Genomic DNA, 15,196 nt, shown 5'->3' with positions numbered 1-15,196 from the left:
CTTTGCGGACATTTTAAAAGACGTTCATTTTTTAGGCTCACATAAATTTCGCAAGATTAATGCTATGAATATTTTTTCCGAACCAGAAAAAGCAACATTGTAATAGAAACGAAAAAAAAAAAAGAAAAGAAAAAAGAAAGAAAATGGCTTTAAATGTTGCATATTCAGGAACAATTCAATTTTCTACTAGCAAAAGTATCCTTGTTTTTTACTACAGTGATGATTATTTACCATGATAATGGTATTTTGAAATAAATTCTAGAATTCTTTTAATTTTGAAATCACGAGCTAAAATATTAAGTTAATATCTGGACAATTTGCGGTAATAATGAAGCCTAATGAGGTTGTTAGAAAGATAAAATGTTATTTAACAAAACACCTGATGGGATAATTTGACTTGCTGTGTTTTACTACTGATGATAAAAAGAATATTGATTGCAAATTAATCACCGTCTCTAAACGCTTGTAAACAATTTGTGTTTGCTCTGCTCAGATCAAAGTAAAACTTATGAGATAAAGTATCTGCATATACATATTCTACAGTGCATGGATCAGTTTTCATTACAGAGTTCAAAGGCTCTCCTAACAGAAGTCAATACTTTACATCACAATCCTACAGTATTTGGGGGAGGGGGGATATGCAACATATTTTACAGTAGAAGTGTTTTCGTACTGAACTATTCGAAACTGCGTTCATATACCTAGTCTCGTTTCACGTCAACTCCTTTTAAGGACAAATCTGGGGCCAAATAAGAATGCTCTGGATGTATTGGTAATATCCTCCCAGATATTTTGCAGATAATTAGTGGCGTGCGCAGGCATTAGTTTGTACCTGGTGTAATACCTGTTTTTTCCTGCCCGATTATTTCGACCACACAATAAATTGTCACGTGGAGGCGAATGTGAACTTACTGCGTTTCCATCGTTTGATTTGCTTTGGTTTGCAGAGAAAATGGGCATAGTGTTTGGCAGCCCCCAGCTTAGTCCATCTCTTTTTCTTTTTCTGCAAGAAGGGGGGATCGTTTGGGAATACCTCTGTCTGATCTAAACGTGAAGAGCCTCGAGCGGGGAGGGCCGAATTTGACTGTGAAGACCGTTTGCACTGTTCACAGGCATATTCCGGCTCCTGGAGTAGCCTATTCAAGTCTGTTAGAGACGCTAACGAGATAATTGATGTGCTTTTTCCTCTCCGCTTGTCTGAATGTGTTGCAGGGCTCCCAGTACGAGCTGAAAGATAATCCGGGTGTTCACCCTGCTACCTTTGCTGCCCACACTGCCCCTGGCTATTATCCCTACGGACAGTTCCAGTACGGGGACCCCGGGCGGCCCAAAAATGCCACGCGGGAGAGCACCAGCACCCTCAAGGCCTGGCTCAACGAGCACCGCAAGAACCCCTACCCCACCAAGGGGGAGAAGATCATGCTGGCCATCATCACCAAGATGACACTCACCCAGGTCTCCACCTGGTTCGCCAACGCCCGCCGGCGCCTCAAGAAGGAGAACAAAGTGACCTGGGGCTCCAGAAGTAAAGATCAAGAAGATGCCAACCTTTTCGGGAGTGACAATGAGGGGGATCCCGAGAAGAATGAAGACGATGAGGAAATCGACTTGGAGAGCATAGACATAGATAAAATCGATGAGAACGACGGGGAGCAGAGCAACGAGGAAGAGGAGGAGAAACCCGAGCTCCTGAGACAAAGCAGTGAAGAGGAGCACTTGGAAAAAGAGAAAGATTTGGCACTGTCAGGATCTGAAGGGCTGAAACCCAAAGATACGATGGTCATGGTGAAGGAGGCCTCTGACACACGAATCATAAGCCCCAGTGGACAGAACAATTTACAGATGCCATCTCTCAGCAAACCCAAGATTTGGTCTTTGGCAGAGACTGCAACCAGTCCTGATGGTGCCCTGAAATCTTCTCCGCCTCCACCCCCTCCTCCCCAGGTTAACCACACTTCCCCACAGATCCAGCACCCTGCTTTTCTCCCTAGCCATGGACTTTACACATGCCAGATTGGCAAATTTCACAACTGGACAAATGGGGCTTTCCTCACTCAGAATTCCCTGCTAAATGTGAGGTCCTTTTTGGGAGTAAACCATCACCACGCTGCTCATCACAACCACCACCTCCAGGCCCAGCAACAGCCTTCTGTTTTAACAGCAACCCTGGGAGCCCTAAGCAGTGAAAAATCTTCAGAGAGGACCAGTCCCAAACATATAGGTAATGCACCATGCAAAGATCTCCCTGTCCCTATCCCCCCAAAAATAACCACACGCATGCACGCACGCACACATGCGTGCACGCACACACAAACTTCTTCTTGAGGGACGGTGTCAGATTCAGCCTTGGTGTAACTGATTGTTTTTAACAGAGTTACAGAGAGTTTACCCTAGCGCTGAATTTCTCCTTCAGCGTGTTGATTGCATGCATTAAGTTCATTTCGTGTGGACTATTGCATTCTCACCCTATATGCCGGTCAAACAAGTTAAGAATGCAAGAATAGCACTGTGTAACATATTCTTTGAGCTTTGCTTTCTTTCCTCCCTGACCCTCATCTTCAAAGCATTTCAAAGACAATCCAAACTGTGGCAAGAAAAGTTTGCATTCTCCTTAAGTATTAAGAGTAAGAATACAGCCGTGTAATAGTGCTATACATACATACACATGTACATGCCCATGTCTGAACAAGAGGAGGATAGGGAGGTGTGTTCTCTGCACGTTGTACAGATTTTTTTATTGTTAATCTAAAATGGTTCTCCTGGAGTTTTTTTTTTGCTTTTTGTTTTGTCTCCTTCCAGAAAGAGAAAATGTACCAAAACCTGAATCCTCACCTCAGCCGCTCAAATCGCCTTTCCAGCCTGTCCGTGACAAGTGAGTTTGTTTGTTTGTTTTCACTGCAGGAATGTTACTTATGCGAAGCAGAGTGTTTGAATAATAAAAACTAATTATAACACCTAATCATCACCATACTAATACCTACAAACAACAAGAGCAACATAAAAGTTGCTATAATCTTTCCAAAGTTAGGTTAAATTACAATTGTATGTAGCCAGTGTATAGCTTTTCTGAGACTTAACAAACCTCAAAGATATTGTGTAAATCACACTAGCGAAAATGATTGCTGTGAATTTAACTAATAGTAGGATACTATAGCAATAGACAGGCAATTATAGGAAAGATTCTTTTTTTACTGAAAGATTGTTACATCTTCTTTTTTTCTCCCCCTTCCCCCCCTGCAGCTCTTTGGCTCAGCAAGAGGGAACACCGCGAATTTTAACGGCTCTCCCTTCTGCTTGATTAAATGGTTTGGTGGAAAAAAAAATTACAGAGACTGGTATTAAGGACAGAAAAAAATGGAAACGATATAAACGACTCCCATCAATCTCTTTTTGCAATAAGGTGGTGCAAATCCATAAAAGAGATCACACAAATCTGTAGATGGATCCCCTTCTTCATTGTACCATTTCAGATCGTGTTATTCTAACCATTCTTGGATTATTTGTTTGGTAAATGTTTCCCATGTGTTTGTGTTTTTTTCTGTATATAGAGTAATTTCAGATTGTAAATAGCGCGTCAGCAAAACTTGTCTAAATCATATATTTTTGTCTAATAAACTAAAGGAAACTATGAGCTCTCTTCATGTATGTATTCTGTTGTTGCAGATCTTAAACATATATTACAAATCTATTCAAACATTATTTGCTTTCTAAAAAGTCAAGGGTTTTTTTTGTTTTGTTTGTTTGTTTCTTTTTGCCTTTGGATAACTGAACCTTAAAATACCAAATCCAGGCTTTTAATGAGCTGTTTTCTCGAAAACAAACTGCCAACTTCCCTTTTCATACATGTAGATTCAAACAACTGAGTGAAGCTGATTCTTGATTAGCAAAAATTAAATTATTTTTAAAATTCTGATAGATCAGAGTGTTCTGTAATCACCATTTTTCGAATATAAATGGATCAGACTTCCAGTTATGTTATACAATAGATTCTTGGAAAAGAAAAGGAGAAATTTCCTCTCAGCTTCCTAGAGTATAACCTCACTTTCTAAACCAGTTCCTAAATTGGATCAAGACCTTTTGTGTTTTAGCTTACATTCTGATCAAAGACGAAAAAAATTATTTATTTGGATTGGGATTGGATTGGGATTGGATTTATTGGGATTATTTGTAAGCATTTACTTTTAAAATAAATACTGAGGAAATAGGACTGTGAAATATCTTTCCTATGAGAATAAGTAAAATCTTAGCAGAAAAATGGCAGCCATTGCACTTCTAAGAAGAAAGTTCTAAGATTCTGATCTGTTGGTTAAAAAGAGACTGGCAGAGAATGTATCGTTTTATAAAGGCATTAATCTTCCAAAGACAGTCCGTTAAAATTTGTAATATTTTGAATGTTTACTTCTTTTTTCTCCTAAATGAGAACATTAAATGAGCATTGAGGTGCTAATAAGATACCAGATGGTTGTTGATGGTAGAAAATGGAACGAAGCAGCTGGGAAAGTCATTAAGAAATAATGTGGTGACGCCCTATCCAAACTGAAGCAACCTCAAAACAGGACTTGTCGGAAACAAGATGAGATTTTCAAATAAAATATTAATAAAATTCTTGTCAGAGATCAGAGATCAGAATATTGATCTTGATTTAGCTGCAAAATCATTGCAAGTAAAGACAGGTCTAGGTAAAAGTATCGCTTAGAGATCTGCTGACAAAGCAGTGAAGGTGGTAGACGTCTATTTTCGCGTTTTTCAAATGGATCTGATGAAATAGAATTGAGCGGGATATCTGAAGGGCTGAAATGGACGGCATGTTGTTTTTCGGATAAGAGACTCATTTTGACATCCTGCGGGCTTCTAGCATAACATTAATTGGTTTGCTTCAAGACTTTTAGTTGTTTTCTTTTTTCTAAATCGCAGACAGTCCTGCATTGGTAACTGTTACAACAAAAGAGCATATTACAATTTTAAACAAACCATAATAACGTGTCTTTCAGTGAGAAAAAAGAGAGAGGGAAGAAATCTTAAGAAAAACAGACTTCACGTCTGTAAATACGAACAGACCTCAGATCAGTACTAGCGTAAACGTGACCGATTTTCTTTCTCTTTCATAACAATTTAAAAGAAATAGCTGCAGCCCCAAACCGGCTGTCCCCCCTCACCTCCTTCAGGCCCGATTTCTAAATTCCTTGCTGTCGGTACATCTGGCACGGAGCAACCCGGCAATCCAGGGTGTCGCCGGCGTGCCGGATCGGGCCGCGCTCCGCTGTCCACTTGGCTTTCATAAATTGGCATCTTTCCTTTAAAAGGAAAGATTACATTTAAAAAGCATACAATGATGCTCTGTGAGGCTAAGCAAACAAGTTGGTGCCTAATTGGCTTGAGAAGAGAGGAGCGGGGATTACTTTGCGACGTGCTAACGTAAGAAGGGAGTTTAATTGCGGAGAGCAAGGAAATGTGTGTTTGCGTGCCCGCCTACCGGTGCGGAGCGGAGAGCGCGGAACGAGGAGCGCGGCGCGGGGAGCAGCGGCGGAGGTGGCGGCGGAGGCGGCGGCGGGGCGCGCTATCCGCGCCGGCGCTGCGGTCGACCGGGGCCGAGCGGAGCGGCGCGGGGCCCCTTTGGGCAGGCTCGCAGCGCCCTCTGTGGGTTGTGGGTGCGCACCTTCCCCCACAGCGGTTCCAGGACGGCGATCCCGTGGCTTCGTCTCCGCCAGGCTTTCGGGAAGGCTGGCCGCCCTTATTTAAATCAGAAAACATACTCCATAGTGTGTTTCTAATTTCGATTATCCTCCGAATAGTGATAATTTCCACTAGTTATCTGTTTGGTAGGTTTTCTCCTTTGGGAAATCTCATGATCTTAAGAGGCAGAATCTTCTGCAGAACTTCATTTCTTTTAGCTGTTTTTTTCCCCCCTCCCCGCCTGCCCCATAACCTCAACAATCGTGATGTCATGTTTACCTCCCAAACCAGGTGAGATCGTTACAGGTCAGGTTTCTGGCTGGAGGTGAAGCCCCGAGGGGTGAGTGCCGAGCCAGCACAGATCACCATCTCTCTGGACAAATCTTTGCATTTGCTGGGCAATGGCCGAGGGGGGAAGCACTCTGATGCCGTCTTGTCCCACCCGCGAGGTGAACGCGCAGGGGACGCCCTCGCGCTGTGCCGCGCCGGTGGCAGCGGGCTGCGCGCTCCGCGCTGCTGGTGCCCCGAGCCGCACAACACAGCCGTTTATAAAGTTTCTGACCAGGAGAGCACGCGGCTTCCCTTTAGATTTTGGACCTCCCCCCCAAGCCAACTGCAGAGCCGAGCTGAAATAAGTTGTATTATTTAAATGCAAAACGCTCTAGCGTGGATGTATGCCTAAAAACACAGCTATCCCAGAGAACTGCAGAGTTAAGCTAGCTGTTGCTTGAAGAAGAGGGAGAAATTCGTTTGTTTTCCCCGTTAACCATTAAAATGATTTTTCTTCGAGGAAGTTTCAGCGGGAGCGGATGCGTATGTGCGTGTGTGTGTTCATTTCATTATCTATTGAGTCCTTCAAGATCATATATTTGAAAGTTCCCTGGTTCGCTGAGATTTGTAGTAGATCAGTGTTAGCGTTTCTCTCTGATGTGCGGAGCGTGAGCACAGCGGCGTTCCGGCTCGGCAGGCACGGCTCGCTAGCAGAAAGCCTCCTCGGGGTCTCCGGCCACAGCAAGTTTAGCAAAGGAGTTCAACGTGTCTGACTGCAATTTTAGAAACTAACAGGATATCCATATTTCCCTAGGTTTCAGTTGTCACGTGAGCAATCCTAGGAATGATCGTTTACATCACCTTGGCAAGAAAATATTTTGTAGTTTTCTGTCATATTTTCCAGTTTCATTGAGATCCTGCTGGCAGATGTATACGAGCAAATACCGCAGGGCAGGGAGAATAATAAAGGAAAAGCTTAAGCTAAACGATTTGCCTTAATTGGGAATGCTTCGAGCTGATAAGAATAAATTAGAAAGTCCTAATTTCATACTTCTCTTGTCTTTTCTCAGCGATGGCGGGATCCGAACCTGATAAATAAAGTCAATAGGAAAATTTGCATTGAACTGAATGGGAGCTACATCGAGTCATCTTTCTGTCTTTTAGAGCAAGATATATTTTCTTGTTATTTAAAAGGGTGGCAGAAAATATTTTCATACACGTTTGCACAATCCTCTGGTAAAATTGGCTCATTTCTTGCTTCTATTATTATTTACTTAGCACCAACAGAAGGAGGTCAGAAATCTAAAACTGTAAAGAAAGAGCACTGAAAAGTTGATATAATCTTGAGTTCAGCAAACTCCGAAATTAGCAGCGGCAAGAACCCACTAAGAGCAAACGGAAGCTTTATGGGGATTTAGCTTTGTCACAGAGACACAGTTATGAAACGTGCTCATTGGTACGCGTGCCTCAATTTTTATTCTTTTTCTATTTTCTTCGGGAAAGGAGTCTATTTTTAAATAGGAAGGAAAAAAAAGAAAAAGCCCGTTGAAAAGGAGAAAAATAGTAGGGTGCATTTGCTTAAACCGGCTCGTCCTTATGATTGCTGTTTTCAGCTCATGTCATCCCTTTTCGTGCTTTGCTCGATTTTTTTTTTTTTCTAATGTGCTGGCTCCAAAACTTGAGCAACCCKGCAGAAGTGAAGATGCTGCTGGCAGTGGCAGGGAGCTCTGGCGGGGGCGTGCTGCAGCCCGCCGGGCCGGGCTGGGCCGCGCTGGGGGCAGCGTCGCGGCGGGTGGGGGGGACAAGCTCCGACCCTCTTCATGGATCTCCCTAGATTGCCCGGTAACTTTCACTTAGTGATGTTTTCCTCCCCCCGCCCCCCCAGACATACACCCGCCCTTTTCACGGGCGCCGATCAATTATTCACAAGCACATTTATCTCTCTTGCAATATGGAGAATTCATATTCATATCTCTGTTTTAGTGGCCTGACACTGATTAATGCAATGTGCACCACGGCTCCGAGTACGGCTCCACTCTATGAATCATGCGCTATAAAGTTTCAATCGTCCTTGTAGATGAGACTATTACAAAGAGCGTAGGGCGCAGGGGGCGGGGGAGGCGACGGCAGCCGGAAAATGGCTCTCCGCAGCTCCGGGCCGCCGTTCCCGGGTTAAACAGGTTCTTATTTAAATAACTCGGCGGCTGATCGGGAACAATATGGGCCCTTCATTAGCTGCGCCCAGCGGGGACTCCCCGCGCCCCGGCGGGGCAGAGGCGCGCCGCCCCGGGCACCCCGACCCCCGCAGCCCCACGCCACGTCCTGGCCTCCCCGCCCGCCCCGGCGCGGCGGTCGGCGACGGTCGGAGCGGTCGGCGCCTTCCCGCGCCCCGCCCCCCTCCACCGCCCACACATGCTGCCCTCCCCGTCCCCGCGAGCCAGAGGCGGGAAAGGCCGGCGGCGCCGCCAGCCCCTCGCGCACGTGCTGGGCCGGGCTGGTGCCCCGCCCCTCCCCTCCCCTCCCTCCCAGGGGCCCCCTCGGTGCCTCAGGCGAGGCGGGAGGCCTCGCGCCGCCATGTCGGGGGACTCCCCGTGGGGATTGCCTGGGCAGGCCTCGAAAGCCAAAAATCCCAGCTGGTAGGCCACGGGCATCAGCATCCCACCCCTCATTGCCTGGGCTCTGGGGTGGCCAGGCGGCTCCATTGCTGCTCGGGAGGGAAGGTGTTAAAGGCATCTAGGCACAGTCACATTGCTAGTTCCAATGTTATTATTTTTTGGTATTTTTACTTTTTAATTCCCAAATGTCCTTAAAAGGCAAGGTGTAAAGAATGGCTGGAGCTGGCAGAGGCATGTTGGATAGACTTTCAGCACACACAGTACAAGCAGCACAGAGAAAACACTGATAAGTGGTTTGTGAAAGGATTTGTCAAAACTTGAGCCTCCAAGTACATTCCCCCTTCCCTCCCCCCCTCCCCCCCAGCCCCTGGTTTGAATTCAGGGACAAGGATCCTTTAATCCGACGACCACTTCACACTGAAATCCTGCATTTTGCACTAACCGCCTGCCTGCAGGCCTGAGCCCGCCAAGGCTCTGCGGGAGCAGCCACACAACACGCCCCTCTTGGGGACCCGCATGTAACCGCAGAGTCCAGACCTGAACTTCCTGCTGCGAATAAAGCGATCATGGCTTAAATTAGCCAGAGCAGGTCCCAGACAGCCTGAAAGAAACACAACACGGGTGTGGACTCGTGTCAGGCAGGAACTGCTGCCTCTGACAGCAAGGGTTTGATACTGCCGGAGCCTGTCAACGGCACCGCTGCTGCCGTTGTGCGAAGGGATGCTGCATGAGTTCAGGTTGCTAAGCTGCAAAGTTTTACATTTCTGCAGTAAATTTTACCTAGGACTAACAAATCACATAAACCACCGGAACATGTAGTAAATGTGGCCCGTGTGACATGTTTTCCAGTGAAAAGTTACATAAATGACTCCTGGCTAGGTTGGTGTTCCCAATTGCGCGGTGCCCCCATGCAGTTTCGTTCATAGCTTGCCCATAAAACCAGCCATGTGGACAGGAATCACTGCAAGTACCAGGAGGCTGAAAACCCCATAGAAATAGGTATTCAAATTTTAAGACTTAGAAAATATGAGCTCTTAAAACTAAACAATGTAGTTCTGTGAGGAATTAATTTACTCCAGTCCCTTCACCATTATTAATATTAGTTTTGGCTTCTCTTTTGTGTGTATGAAGAGAATGAATGCATGGTGTTTGTAAAAAGTGGAAAAAATACATCTTTTATCTGTTTTTACTTACTTTAATTAGCATTACAGACATCCTTCACGTCTGATACTGAAACTTGTTTCCCAGCATGTTTATGTGGAATCAGACAATGAAAACTTAAGGCACAAACCGAGTCCTGGTAGTGCCTCTCGTGAGAGAATAGAAAACGCTAGAGTAAACTCCATGCAGAATTAAAGGCGAGTTTAAAAAGTAACATTTATTTTTGTGCCAGATTTATGGCTGACCCATAGATAATTAAAGGTTTAGTTTGAGCTGTTGGCCCCACACAATACATTGTCCTTTGTTGCAACACAAGTAGCGCTTTCCCTGCGCTGCCTACGGTTCAAAAACAATGAAGCAATCCATTTATTTTGTTGGTCAATTGTAGCACAAAGTGAGGTGGTCAGTGTGGAAAGTTTATCACTGTCTTGTCCCTTTGGAAGAGGCAGAACATTCACACACCCTCTGCCCCAGTATACAAATGTCAGTCTTTTTGCAGGCTGCTGTTTTTCTTTTGAAGATGCCGATGGTGTCTCTGATCCACTAATCCATTTATCCAGTTTCATGAGTGCGTTGGCTGAATATGTTCACAATAGCCTTGCCCAGCTGGAAACAAGAAGTCAGTGACTGTAGCCGGCACACCCACCACTGCCTGACACTGCTGTCATCTGAGACTCGAGTACTTGTCTCAACAAAGTCCATCCCAGACCAAAAACAAAACTGAGAAAAGCCCCCCAGCCTCCAACAAGGTGCACAACACAGATCTTCCCGGCCCTTAGAACAGAAGTATTTTTAGCACCGTCTATAACATGCTAGAGGGTTGTATTATTTTCATGATACTCGGCTGTGTCAGAGGGTTGAAGCACGCTTGAGGAAAAAAGTGCCTCGGGGACTCTGCAAACAAGTGCACATTAAAGAAACTGGGCAGTTGCAGCCAAGGGGGAGGGGGCAGGAGAGGCAGTGGGCAACGGGCTTCCATTTGTGTTCAGTGCTCTTCCGTTATTTGCCTGCTTTTTATTCCATTTTAAATGTATGTTTAATTACCGCTGTTATTGGTAATAACAGAATGCTTGAAAATATTAAATACATTTGTGAGCTTGTGCAAAAAAAGAAGTTAGAAGGTGTTCGGTGTGCAGAATGTTAAAAAGATCTCACAATGAAGTGATTAACATTTTTATGAATAAAATTAATCACGCATTAACTCTGCAGCTCAATACATCTGAATGCCAAATGTTGCACAGCAGCCCTTTCCCCTAAACCCAAGAATTTTGGATGCAGTATTGACCCACATCAAACACTTGCCTATTAGTAATGGCACTGTAGTTATGAGAAGATATTTTAATAATGTACATTTACATTTGAGGCAAGCAAATAAAAGGGGGAAATAAATTGGGGGTTTTTCGTTGGGATTTGTGGGGACTGGTAGGCACATAAAATATATTAGGAAACAGTCAATAGGGGCAACTGTTAGGAGAAAAAGAAGTTTATGTGGCACGCGGCGAGGCAAGAGCAAAGTTGCCATAGTAAACAGATTCCTGAGAATTGTGCTTTGCTCTTGTTGGCTCTTATTAGCATGCTCATTGTTCTGGGCAAAGATTACTAGGTTTTAAGATAGGGGCTTACCCGTTATTAAAATTTCCACTGTGTCAGATAATAAAATGTGATTTCTCTCTCCTCTCTCTCTCTCCCCCTCTTCCTCTGTGTGTGTGTGTGTGTGTTTGTGTGCGTGTCTGTGCGTGTGTGTGTTTTCTAATCTCTTGCCACTGTGGTTTTGGGATTATTCCAGCAGGCTGTACAAAGGGAAGCAAAGGCATCTGAAGTGTCACTCTACAGCTGTGGCAAAGTAACAGAATTTCCATTTTGTTGATGCTCCCAGCACATGTGTGCAGCAGAAGGTGATATCAAAGGAGCCGTTCTTCCTCAGTTCTGCACATTATTTTTCACTGCTGTGGCGAATCTCTCTGAGCTCTGTGAACCAATAAAACAACAGTCCCTGTTTGAGTTGATATATTAATATTTACTGAGGATTTGCAAGGTCGGGGCTAAATGTCAGCAGATTGCTGGGGCAGTACTGTGGGGAATAATTAAACAAATCTCACAGCAGTTCAGCCTCCTAACATCTTTATTAATCTTTTTTTTTTCCTATCCTGAAACAGTACGCTGAAATATTGCTTTTTTCAACCTTAGTGAAGATTTGGGAGAAGTTTAATAATAAAATCCTGTATTGGAAGTATTTGTTTTTGACAGTTTCTTGGCCCACTCACCCACAGATGTTAGTTAGTTGGGAAGGCTATGGTGTGTGAATTATCACCAAGCTGCTGGGATTCTCACCTGCCTCTCTATCAAATTCATCTTGACCGGGCTGCCAAGCACAATAATATTGCTGCTATAAACAGAGACCCAAACTGGCTTCATTAAGTGGTGGGTCCACTTGTCTAAGAGAAGAAACTGGAGGACCCTGATTCAGTATGCATGTCTTCCTTAACGTGATTATAGCATGCACTTTAGTACAACTTAGACAATTCTCTTTAATAAGCTTCATAATTAGTGTTGGGATGCCTCATTACAAATCATTGCCTGTAGCAGTCCTAGGCCAAACAACCCTTCTCAATCTGATTTATTTTATTTTATTTTTTTATCAGGCAGCAGGAGCTGTCTAGAGCTTTTTGTTTGTATAATGGGGACTTGCATTAAGCCCCCAGTGTAAAAATACCGCAAGGAAATTAATTGCTTCTGTGCAGATTCACCGCAGATGTGTCCTGTTATGGGGAATGGTATGTTTCTGACATTGCTATACTGCAGTGTGTTGAGAGAAAAAAAAGAATCTGGAAAAGCTACAAATGCAAACATAAGCATCCATATAGATTCCTCATGGTGTAGCTGAAAACAAGGAGATTTTTAAAGTGTGTCAGAGCCTTCAAGCCTTTTTAAAAATAAAGTGTTTTTTTCTGATTTTTTAAAAATACATGAAACCCACTAATAAAATGCACATGGCCTCATATTCTGTTTGGTACTGGCTGATAAATGTACTACTTAAAATAACACACGCAAGGAGTGCGGTGACTCAATGCAATAAAAAGGCTGACACACAAAGCCGCCCTCAAGGTCAGTGGTTTGTTATCTATCACTGTTGGTCAGGTTGTGAATCACAGCTGCAAGTTTCAGCAAGTTAAGGGGAGGAGGAGCATTTAGAGTGCTTGCCCTGTGGAAAAGAAAAGCTGAGTGGGTGGTTTGTTAGCCACGTCTGAGCATCACCCTGCAGCTTCTGGGTAATGCCCATTCCCCTGTCACTAAAGCAAAGCTGGAAAGTACCTTGATCCAGATACAAGTGCTTTGATATACTTGTTAGAATTCAGGTGGAAGGGTTTAGGGTTAGCAAGTCTGCTACTGCAGAGCCTTGTAGCACTGCCCTCTGTTTATTTATATCGATTTCCTTCGTCTCAATCCTCATAAACTTCAGTTTTGACTTTGGGCTCACCCCTCTGATACAGTTGCATTTGCCTAGTGAAATCACTGTTAATAATCAAATATTAACACTTCACAACAGTTATAAGAATGAAACACACACTTAGAATAATATAATGTGGGAACTGTGGCATTTGGCTGGAAATAACTATTTGCATTCTTCATGTATGACTGTGACTGGGAAATCCTGTATCTTTTAATTCTAGGGGCTGCAAAAAAAAAAAAAAAAAACCTAAGCAACTCCTCTAGTCAAATTCAGGATGTCGCCTGTCTGATAATGATACAAGAGCAGAAGTAAAAAAGCTGTTCTAGTAATGATCGTCTCAGGTTGGATTTTCTAGGTATATGCAACATGGAAAATTCAAAGGGAAGTGAATCTTGTATATTCAGGCTGACTGACCCTATATGCAGGAAACACTTCTCAAGTCTTAATATATGTGTTGGATAAACCTGGCTTCAAGAAAATCCGTACATTAACTGAAAGCAATAGTGGGAACTTGTGAGTTACATAACCAGAGCAGGTCAGTGTTCTGTTTTACTGTACTGCAGTTTCTAGGATATTGCATCATCTATTTCAGAACAAAGGGCAAGATAAACTGCATAGACAACCACAAAAAGACTTGCTTTTAAAATAAAGGCTTTTTTTTTCATTTCCATCCATTGGGAATCTACTATGATGATAATACTTTGCTCAAACATATGCATGCTACTTTTATTAGGCTATCAAAGAGCAAACAGCTCAGATTCATAGCCCAAGAGAATATGATTAGTATTTCTCTGTCTTGCAATAGTAATACCTGGGATCCTTATAAAAATGTCTTTGTACAGGAGAAGAGATAGCTCCTGCCCTAGAACATGTGAAATTCTACTAGATGAGATCCACACAGTATGTAACAAAGAAATGCTGTCTCCATTATACAGACAGAGAGCTGAGGCACAGAGGTAGAGAAGTGATTTCCCCGAGTTACCCACTTTGTTTATGGCAGAAATGAGAACTGAACCTAAGAATTATGGATTTTAGTTCACAGAGAGTCATGTATAAAGGATGTTTCAAAGATACACAGTGACTTTTGCTTGGCCAGAACAGGTACCCTTGAAACTGAATCCTCAGCCTCATAATATATTCACTACAGTGTCATCACCTCCCATGATATAGCTGGAAACATTTTAACGCTGATACCTGAACTTAAACACTAAAATCCATATTTAGTTATGTGAGCAGAAGCAATCTGATATTTAGAAATTATGCTCATTCTCACTGAAGACACCAGGACTACTTGTACCAGAAATGGTTACAAGTGTAAGGAATATCTTTTAGGCTTAAACCTTAAGATCAAGTTATTTGTAGTTTTTTGGGTTTTTTTTTTCCTTTTTGAACTTCAGAGATGCTTTTAATTATTACTCTGTATATTTCAGTGGTTAAAAATGGATTTAGGAGTCCAACTTTGATCTCTGTTTTTGACAATCATGATGTATCTTTAGTGAAACTGTCTAATCCACAAAATGATGCAATATTTAGAAAAAATACTTTAAAACAGCTTTTTATGAATACATTTTAAAAAAATGCCAAACAAATCCTTCAAGTTTCTGTATAAAAATATAAATAATATACTCTACAACTTTACAGGCAAAACCATAGTGTGTAAAATAAAATAATATAATATGGAATATTTGTTTTGAAAGAGTTGTTAAACCTTTAAAAACACTGTTTTGAAAAGTGAGATTACAATAAATATGTCTGTACATGTGGTTCTCCTATACACACAGAGGAAAAGGGAAAATGGATATTTTCCTCATTGAGCCAGACATATTTTAGATTGTGTGAGAGAGTAGGAGACATATGAGGATGGATGTAGTGATATATTTCACTACTTCTCCAAACTTCAGCAGTTTGGAAGCTGCTTGAGAAAATTGAATCAAATAACACTGGTAAATGTCACGGAGCACAAAATCTGAAGTTTTTACCAGAAAGAGAATTTAGGAAGAAAGAGAACAAACCAGGATGCCATTCT

The 15,196-nt window shown here is 42.9% G+C and overlaps 1 protein-coding gene across 1 annotated transcript; it reads left to right on the top strand.

Moving 5' to 3' along the window:
- Positions 1–1,173: 1,173 nt before the first annotated feature.
- On the top strand, positions 1,174–3,298 carry IRX1 (iroquois homeobox 1). The gene is made up of 3 exons (XM_026064496.1): positions 1,174–2,221; positions 2,800–2,872; positions 3,241–3,298. Exons 1-3 carry the CDS (start codon positions 1,174–1,176, stop codon positions 3,296–3,298), a joined length of 1,179 nt encoding a protein of 392 aa, XP_025920281.1.
- Positions 3,299–15,196: the final 11,898 nt, after the last annotated feature.

Source organism: Apteryx rowi, unplaced genomic scaffold (genome assembly GCF_003343035.1).
Source record: "Apteryx rowi isolate R43461 unplaced genomic scaffold, aptRow1 scaffold_218, whole genome shotgun sequence".
Classification (NCBI taxonomy): Eukaryota; Metazoa; Chordata; class Aves; order Apterygiformes; family Apterygidae; genus Apteryx; species Apteryx rowi.
This window is presented reverse-complemented; position numbering and strand designations above follow the sequence as displayed.